This window comes from Lynx rufus, unplaced genomic scaffold (assembly GCF_022079265.1).
Source record: "Lynx rufus isolate CCGP_SWC_20201006 ecotype Redwood Valley unplaced genomic scaffold, mLynRuf1.p SCAF_2, whole genome shotgun sequence".
Taxonomy (NCBI): domain Eukaryota; kingdom Metazoa; phylum Chordata; class Mammalia; order Carnivora; family Felidae; genus Lynx; species Lynx rufus.
In genome coordinates this window covers 173745419-173755573 of record NW_025814834.1, presented here as the reverse complement: position 1 = coordinate 173755573, position 10155 = coordinate 173745419, and the positions used below count along the sequence as shown (strand labels likewise).

The 10155-nt window shown below is 42.6% G+C and overlaps 1 protein-coding gene across 1 annotated transcript in view; it reads right to left on the bottom strand.

The window, feature by feature from the left end:
* Window positions 1–4761: 4761 nt before the first annotated feature.
* The window catches only part of LOC124516300 (cytochrome P450 2J2), a 32544-nt gene continuing 27150 nt past the window's right edge, over window positions 4762–10155 (bottom strand). The window contains exon 9 of the mRNA XM_047085583.1: window positions 4762–6990. Coding sequence (XP_046941539.1) covers window positions 6812–6990 — 179 coding nt within the window. The 3' untranslated portion in view covers window positions 4762–6811. The remainder of the gene's footprint in view (window positions 6991–10155) is intronic.

Below are 10155 nucleotides of genomic sequence, written 5' to 3'. Positions count from 1 at the left end.
TGGGAGAAAAAAATAGAAAACCAGATCCATAAAGCCCAAAACATACCAAATAAGACGAAGGAGACTCACACCAAGACAAACTGTCAAAAGTTAAAGACAGAATTTTGAAACAGCAAAAGAAAAATGGCATATTACACACAAGGGAACCCCTTAAGACTATGGGCAGAGTTTTCAGCAAAATCTTGCAGTCTGAATATACAGAGTGGGACCATATATTCAGAAACCTGAAAGGAAAAAGAACAAAAACAAAAACTACCTATCAGGAGTACTAATCCGGACATACATGTCCTTCAAAAATAAAAAGGAGGTAAAGACTCTTAGATAAACAAAAGCTGAAGGAATTCATTACTACTAGACCTGCCTGACAAGAATTACAAAAGGGAGAGGGGGTGGCCTGGGTGGCTCAGTAGGTTAAGTGTCAGACTCTTGATTTCAGGTCAGGTCATGACCTAATGAGGGTCAGGCTTGGGGTGGAGCATGCAGTTTGCTTTAGATTCTCTCTCCCCCTCACCCCCTGCCCCTCCTCCATCATGTGCTTGGGCTCACTCTCTCTCAAAAAAAAAAAAAAAAAAAAAAAAAAATACTAAAGGGGGTTCTTCAAGTTGAATGAAAGAATGCTAAATAGCAACAACACAAGAACATAAGGAGGTATGAAACTCACTGGCCAAGGGAAATATAGACAAAAACAGAATACTGTGTTACTATTATAGTGGTGAGTAAATGACGAGAGTATTCACAGCAACTATAAATGATGTTGATGCATACACAATATAAATAGTTGTTGACTGTGACATCATTAGTATATAATGGGGGGAGGAGGAGAGGTAAAAGTGTAGAGATTTGTTTATACGTGAAGTTACCCACTTGAAATAGATTGTTATAACCATAGTTTATGTAAGCCCCACATTAACTACATAGAAAATACTTACAGAAGTTACACAAAAGAAAATGAGCAAAGAATAAAAGCCTATCAATAGAAAAAAAAAAAAAACCATAAAGAAGGATAGATGAAAAGAGCTACAAAACAAACAAATCAGTTAACAAACTGGTAATAAATTCTTCTGTATCAATATTTTAGGTAAAAATTGATTAAATTTTTCAATCAAAAGATACAGACGCTGAATGGATTAAAAAAAAAAGCAAGACTATGTGCTATCCATAAGAAATAATAGGGCGGGCTAGAAAGTAAGGGGATATTAGAAATGGAAGACAGTCCTCTGATGTGGCAATAAGAAGAAATCAGGAGTATTTTTCAACCTTTGAAAAAGAAGGAAACACTGCCGTTTGCGACAAAGGTGAACCTGGAGGACACGGTAAGTGAAGTAGGACAGACAGACAAAGAGAAATACTGCATGATCTCACTTAAATGTGAAATCTAAGAAGCCGAACTCATAAATGCACAGGGTAGAATTGTGGTTGCCAGGGGCTGGGGGGTGTGGGAAATGGGGAGATGTTCACTAAAGTGTACAAAAAGGTTCAGTTATGTGGGGTGAAAAGTTCTGGAGATCTAATGTTCATCGTGGTGATGATAGCTAACACTACTGGATTTTGCACTTGACATTTTCTAGGAGGATAGATCTTAACCACCACCCCCCCCACCCCCCCGCCACACACACACAAGGTTAACTATAAAGAGGATGGATAAGTTATGTAGCTTGATTGTGGTGATTTTTTTCACAGTGCATACTTACATATAAAGACAAGTTGCACACCAAAAATATGTGCAAAAATATCTCACATTAAAGTCTTTTAAACTGAAATAAATATTAGTTAGAATTTATTAATAATTTAAAGCTGTTAAAAATAACTCATCTTGGGGCGCCTGGGTGGCGCAGTCGGTTAAGCGTCCGACTTCAGCCAGGTCACGATCTCGCGGTCCGTGAGTTCGAGCCCCGCGTCGGGCTCTGGGCTGATGGCTCGGAGCCTGGAGCCTGTTTCTGATTCTGTGTCTCCCTCTCTCTCTGCCCCTCCCCCGGTCATGCTCTGCCTCTCTCTGTCCCAAAAATAAATAAACGTTGAAAAAAAAAATAATAACTCATCTTAAGTTTTTTTTGTTTCATAAATCCACTGTCTGGGCATCCTCAGGGAGTTTCTGTTGTTTGCTCTGGATCCTGTGTGTCGGCCATAGTTTCCTGTTTCTTTACGTGGTTTATAACTTGTTTGTTAAAAATTTGAAATTTTAAATGGTATAATGAGGAGACTCTGGAGATCAGGAACCACCCAGGTCTGTTATTATTACTGTTGTTATTTTTGTTGCTTGTTGTCTGGTGACTTTCTGGGGCTGATTCTGTAAAATTTCTGTTCCTCCTTAAGGGCAGCCGGTGGGCATTCTCCTCTGTTAGTACTGAGTTCAGCTACCCTGTGGACAAAAGTTTCCTTAAATGCCTTGAAGCCTCTCAGGGCTCTGCATAGGAGTCAGGTTACATCTGACACTCTAGCAGGTACTTTACAACTCTGTCTTAGCCTTCGTTCCCTGCTTTCCTCCTGTGAGCCTCAGGCTTGGCCAGAGTGAGAGATCTGGGCCTTGCCAGGGCCTTCCTGGCCACACACACGGTCCTTGCATGTACCTGGCCATTTAGATTCCCAGAAATATGCCAAAACTGTTGGAAGCCCCATGGCCATCTCCTTCCCGGGTTTTCCCTTTTCATCCTCTCGTTAGCACCATTGGGTATTGCCACCTGGGGTGACCACAGTGTGGTACAATTGTTACCGATTTTTGTTTTAAACGAATGCCTTATGGTGTGGTTCACACAGACTGAACTTTGAGTCAGGTCAAATAAAGATATGCCCTGAAAATGGGGTTTTTCAAGGAACTGCCAGACAGGTCAGGTAGCGACTGCTGTTTGGGCACGGTGCCTTCGGGCTGCTCCAGCCACCCACCCTCCCCACCCCACCCCTACCCCGCTCCCTCCAGTGGTCGCTTGGCACTTGGCTGTCTCAGCTCCATAGTTGGGAGGCTGCTGCTTTTCAAGGAGACTGCAGAGCTGGGGAGAAGAGAGCAGGAATAGGGCAGGTTCACATGCCACAGCGCTTGCCGTTCTGATTGAGACCCAGCTCTTTTATTTTTAATTTTTCTGCCTTAAATGCTCAGATTGTTGCAAGACTCTGGTTACTTTTCAGGGTTCCAGAAATGCTGACTCTGACAACTTTTGCTACTTTGCTTGTTGCTTTTATAGAGGAGTGGCTTTTGGAGGTCCTTGATTTGCCATTTCGGAAGTTCTTCTCCCCACAAATCAGGATTCTGGAAGTAGCAGGGACCTTAGTATGCAGTCTCTGACTGTGAACTTGAGGCACATAGAACTAAGAGGCTTCTTGCACAGCAGCAGGAAATGCTTGCCACCCTGCACCTTTAAAGCTTCTGTTCTGCCATAGTCACTTGGCGGCTCACCCCCAGCCCATAGGTCCAACAAACATTTACCGAGCATCTCCTATATGCACCAAAACTCAGGCACAGGCACCCCCGAAAAGCTCAGGGTAACTGGGAGAGATTACACGGATATAGGACTTTAAAGCTTTGGAATAAAACTCTCAGAGAATGAAGGAGGAAGCAACCAACCGGCTGAGAGTCAAGAAAAATGTCATTGAAGAGCTGACATGTAGGGCTAGGTATGCCACGTGTGATGAGAGACTTCTTATAGAAAAAAATAGCTTATATAAAGACGTGAAAATGACAGAGGACCTACCCTGTCTAGGGAATTGATAGGAGCTCACTAGTTTGGCAGAAATACTGAGAGACATGGTTGACGAGGTGAGCAGCTTTCCGATCACAAAAATTATCCTACGCCCGCCCGGCCAAGCAGCAGGCCCCTACCCGTGGCCATCCACAGTCCAACTCCAGAGGACGCCACTCACTACGAGGGGAGGACAGCCAGTGGTAGCACCTGGGGTTTCACCATGCAGCAGCCCTGTGAAAGGGCCTATGCTGACCCTGGAGTCAGTAGGGGGAACATATTGTTCTGTGACTCCAGTGAGGAAAAGATCAAATTGTCTAGAAAAAAAGGTGTAGAAATAACAAAAATGTTTTGTCTGAAATAACTATAATAGCATTGCAACCACAATTTATTATATACCAAATACACTGTTACTTTGTTTAATATAATATATACGATATACACTATATGTAATATATAAATTTATGTTTAAGTATTTAATATGTATTAAAGTAACATTTTATATATTATGTATATAGAGAGACACACACACATATATTGGGTGTTCACAGTAACTACAAACATAAATCTATATGGTCCTCACAATTAAAATGCTGATGTGTCTGTCAGTTTAGGATAACTTATGCTGCATAACTAATAATCCCAAAGTCTTAGTGGCTCACAACAAAATAGGTTTGTCATATCTCGTGTCCATCTTGAATCAGCTAGGACTCTGCTTTCTGTCTTTGTCACCTGGATGTAGGCTGCAGACCCTTATCTGGGACATTGCTGGTCTCATGGCAGAGAAAAAAGAAACATGTTGAACTTGTGGAACTTGTGCTCTCATTTTACTGAGCGAATGTCATGGCCATTCTTGGATGTATCAGGGTGATTATATAAAAAAGTCCCGTGGAAAGAGCACCACAAAGAAAGGCAACCCAGAGAGGGATAGTGGGTCTTTTGACCAGTCTCATAATTTACCACAGCAGGTGTTACTTAATTCTATTTTGCAGATTAGGATGTGAATTCAGGAAGATAAAGTAGCCTGTTTAATTCACAAGCAAAAGTGAATAAATGGTAAAACTTAGAACTGAATTCAGGCCTGGCCCCCAGTCACCTGACTCTCCATGCTACACTCCCCCACCCCACCCACATCTTTTAATGTTGTTTTATATATAACAAGAGCCCTGTGATATCTTTGGACCTTTCATGTACTGGGGCTAAGAGAAGCCTCTCTTCTGACCCTGACTGTTGCAACAGGCATCATCAGCGATTCTGTGCCAGCCCCTGAAAGTGACCCGTTGCATTTGACCCTTTATCCTTGCTTAATTTCATTTATTTGCTTCAAAAGCACAGGGAAAAGTTCTTAGCTTTTCAGAACAGAACACATAGCTCACGGTGAAAGCACAGAAACACAGTGTGAACCAGACAGTACAAAATACCCATCCAGGGACATCAGCCTGTTCTTGAGAACTAAGCCTGGGGAAGAGGGGTAGGTGGCCCCATTCCAGAAAGCCACCTGGGAAATGGAAGGAAACAGTGAGGTCAGAACAAACCTGTACTCCTCCACTGTGTTCCTAAAGGATTATAACAGAAGTTGGCATCAGGACTGAGAAACTGGTCATTAGAATGAGGTGACAAGGACAGAGGCGCAGCGGCAGAGATCTGATTTGGAGCGATTGGTCCAATCTAACATTAGCCCACAATTATTCTACCTTATTTTATCCATTAATTCACTATCTATTGAGCCCTATCATGTTCAGGGCACTGTTCTTAAACCAGACGGATACTGTTCCTGCCCTGTAGGAATGTATTCGTTAACTATTGTCGTATAACAATACAGCTGAAAACATAGTGGCTTCAAACAACCGTTTAACTCACAAATCTAAGGTGAGTGGTTTAGGCTGAGTTCAGTTGGGCAACTGTTGTCTCAGCTGGGATCACTCATGCATCTATGTTCGTTCGGCTGCTGGATGTGCTCAGGTCCAGCTCACGTCGGAGGGTCTGAGCACAGCTCGGGTGGTTGGGTAGCTGGCAGCCAGGGCAACATAACAGTAATGCCTGGGCTATGTGTTTCTCGTCATCCATCAGGGTAACAGGAGCTTGATTCACTGGTGGTAGCAAAGTTCCAAAAGAGCAGGCAGAAGCACACAGAGTCTCTACCTTAGGGAAAAAAAAGATCTTCTATGTGGTTTAGTCCAGTTTCCCAGGTGGCTTTGTGTGTGTTTGCATTGGGGTTGGTGTCAAAACTCCACGGACCATGAGTGTTACTCGGCCTTCCATTTTATGGCCATTGTCTCCCTTCAGCAAATACGTACAGAAGGGTTGAGCAGGATCCTGGCATTTCTGGTTCCCTACTATAAACTACTATACCAGGGCTCAGTTGAGTTTAGGCTGGTAATACCATTCAAAAACTGACCCATCTACTTGCAAGAAAACTCACACTCACCACATAGTTAAATCCAATGTGAACAGCTTGAGAATAAATGCCTGATAGAGGAATTGAGGCAAAGAGTGACCCTCAAAGAAGATAATTCCACATTGTTTCCCAAACCTGTTCCCCAGGTTTAGTTGACAGTGGTCGCCCTCTGCTTGCTCCTGAGTTCAAGGCCAAGGTAGTGTTTCTTTAGGTAAACCTTATAAACTGCTGCTTCTTAGAAACCCACCTATAAATAGGGGGTGACAGTTGCCCTGCTGACTTGCCAGAGGGCCATTCTGAGGCCGGAGCAAGATAATGCTTGCACAGCGCTACCACCAGTGAGCGCATTTGTGGCTAGCCTCTGGCTGCCTCAGGGTCCACATTCTAACTCTTACCAACCATTTGGCACCACTTTGACCTGAGCTACCTCCACAGGCCAGAAGCAAATCCGTGTCTAAGGAAGCTGGCAAGAAAGAGGCAGATTTCAGCTAGAACTTTTATGATAAGCTTTATGGTTTCCGAATCACTCAAAGTCCATTCTCCCTCTGGTTTTTGTAATAGTTCTTCCTTGAGAGCAGGAACCATTATCTGCTTTTCATCTCCTGGATGAAAAGGGTAAATCATTCACAACATAAAAGATCTGCTCAAGGCTCCATCAGAGGAGACAGCAAAGCTGGGATTTGCATGGAGCTTCCTGAGTCCAATTCCTCCGATCGTCCCTCAGGGTCACTCCCTGACAACTTCAAGACCGAGGGACTGCACAGAGGCGGTGGCTGACTGGGGAGACTGTGATGCCCATTCTGAACTTCAGACTCAACTTCTCATTGTCGGGGGCCCTGAAGGTAAATTTTTGCACAAGGGAAGTGAGGAAGATAAACAGCTCAGACTTGGCCAACTGTTCTCCAAGGCACACCCGCTTTCCTGGAAGACAAAAGCATAAGAGAGGTCATCTTCCCATCTAGTGTGGGGCTGACATCTACTTCTTGCAAAACCTGAGTAGGAGAAGGGGCTGGAAGGCCCCACGGCTTTACGTATGGAGGCTCCTTTAATCTGATAGCCAGCCAGGCTGAGTATTAAGTCTGGACTCCAATGCTTTCAAGGGTCAAGCAGCTGATGCACAGGGCGAAGGTACAGGGTGAGGGACCAGAAGAGGAGGGAGGCCTGGGTTGACCTAGAAGGTGAATGTGTAGCCTGAAGACTTTTCAAAATCAATCAGCAAACAACACTAGCAGATAACAAAACTGTTGAAAAGTAGAAGCCAGTGAATGTCAGAGCAGGTTTTCTAAAATGTAGGACATCTGTCCCCCATGTCGTGTTTTCCTTCTTAATGACTGGGGACCTCACGGCCATGGATGGCCCTTTGCATTGGAATTATCTCAGGTTCCCTCCTTGAATAGTCCTTCTTATACACAGTAGTCTTTCCCCCAGTGGGGTTTTTGGTTCTGACGTGGGGCCCTTGCTGGATCCCTTAGCTCACACTTGGCACCAACCTAGCCACATCCCAATCCCTGTTAGTGAGGGAGGACCTGGAAGCAGAAGGGAGAGCCAATTCAACTCCTCCAATTCTAGCCCTGTGATTTGGGACTAATTAAGTAACCTCTTCAGTTATCAAGGGAAACTTCTGTGTGTGTGTGTGTGTGTGTGTGTGAGAGAGAGAGAGAGAGAGAGAGAGTGTGTGTTTAAGATGGGAACCTTATTTTATATATTGTGTGGGCTACATACTGAATCCAAATAGAGCAAAGAATTCAGTAACTTACACAGCAAAACAAAGTATTTTAACACATCACCTGGATAATAATAAATATTCTAGCTGCGAAAGAGCTTAGCATTAACTTCATCTGGTTAATTCTCAAAAATTGGAAGAATATGATTGAAAACACTTCTTAAGTGAAACATTTTGGGTGGCAGTATTATTAAGATAGCTTTCTGTATGTTACAGTTATTTATTTACTGTTATACTTTCCCTATCATGCCTTTTATTCTGAAACACTTTCAAAGTACAGAAAAGTTGCAAAAATAATACAAAGAGCTTGTTTCTCCCAAGTTATCTGAGCATACACTGTCTACATTACCTGTGAACTCTTTAGTATGTGTTTCCTACAAACGGGGACATTCTCCGACATAACTACAATATAACCACCAACTCAAGGAAACACCGATGCATCACCACCATTTCCTCCTGAGATCCCCAGTCAGGTTTTGCCAGTGGTCCCGATAGTGCCCTTTATTGTAAAAGGACCAGTTGAGTGTCAGCTGTTGCATTTGGCTGACATGCAAGTGATGCCTCAACTTCCATGACTGGCATTTTTTTTTTTTTTTTACAAAGCTGTTTATTTTAATTGCAGGATAGATAACATACAGTGTTATATTAGTTTCAGGAGTACACCATAGTGCTCCAACAGTTCTATTCATTCCTCAGTGCTCCTCACAACAGGTGCACTCCTTAATCCCCATCACCTTTTTCACCCATCCCCCACCCACCTCCCCTCTGGTAACCCTCAGTTTGTTCTCTATAGTTAAGAGTCTGTTTCTTGGTTTGTCTTTCTCTCTTCTTCTTTTTTTTTCCTTTGCTGGTTTGCTTTGTTTCTTAAATTCCACCTATGAGTGAAATATGGTATTTGTCTTTCTCTGACTTATTTCGCTTAGCATTACACTCTCTAGCTCCACCCATTCTCCTCCTTGGGATCTTATGGCTACCATGTAAACAAACTCAGGCTAGCTTGACAGAGAATGAGAGGTAACATGGAAAGCCCTGTGGTTGCAGCTGAGGTCCCAGATCAGCCTTTCAGCCAGCTGACCTCCCAAACACATAAACACACCCAGGTAAGACCAGAACTCCCTAACTGAAGTGCAGATTTGTAAGCACTAATATTGTTTTAATAACTTATCATTTTAAGCCATTGCGTTCGTGGACTGTTATGCGTACGTATGCTGACACCTGTGGAATGAACTCTGAATCAAAGTGAAAGGGACTTGAAGGGGGAAGAGAGTTATATTCTAGTTGTGCTAAAGACAGCAGTAGATGAGAAGTATAAAACCTTAACTTGTAGGCCCTGTTCTGCCTCATTCCTTGGATAAGAAACCACTCTGTTATTCTTAGTTTCCTTATATGAAGAAAGGAAATACTGATCGCTTTCCTAGTTATTAATAACTGGGTGGCTGCAAAGATTAAATGAGATAATGTGCTTGCAAATGAAGTCTGTAATTAAGAGGGTGTGATAAAATTCTCAATAGCAAATCACCAGTGAGGCAAAAATAATTATAATCCAATCCTTGAAATAGACGGCTGGGACTTGGTACTGAAATATAAAACTTGAAGTTACTGTAGACAGAAGACTGGAAGGTATTCCTATATCTCACAGCAGCTTTCCTATCAGGGAGGGATTTGTCCAATGTGAGCAAAGATGACTTGGAATCAGGTGAAGAAAGACAAAGAAGCTCTAATCAGAAATCAGCCCAGATAACACTCAGGGCGGTGCTGCACCTTGGACTTCAGGTCTTATCACATGGGTTCAAATTCCAGTTCCTCCCCTTCTGAGCCCTAGTGTCATCAACAGCAAAAGGATATTGGATCAGAAAAGCAATCTGTATTTATTTTTAAGTTAATGATAAGCAGACTATCGTGCATTCCACAGTATGGGCTCCGTGTAGCATTTAGTTATATGTATATAACTAAATAATATAACTATATTATTATATATACATACATATATGTGTATGTTTAGGAGACAGTGCTAGGAAGAACACAGGCTTTAGTTTTTGATAAATCTGGTTAACACTGAGTTCTCGCTCTGCCACATGAATTTGATGACTTTAGATGTCATAGTTACCCTTCTAAGCCTCAGTCTCTTTATCTTTGAAGTGGTTCTAGTAATGTGAACCCTGCAATGTTACACCAGAGCGCATGCTAATGAGAGCAGTTTTTTTTTTCTTTTCCACTTCATTCATTGTCAAATCCTCAGAGTTGATGCTTGACACGTAATAGATGCCCAAGAAATCTTTATAGAATTCAGGAATCGGGGAATTACTTGAAAAAAAATCTAAGCAACATACCCTAACTCAATACCTGGAATATTCTAAGAATTT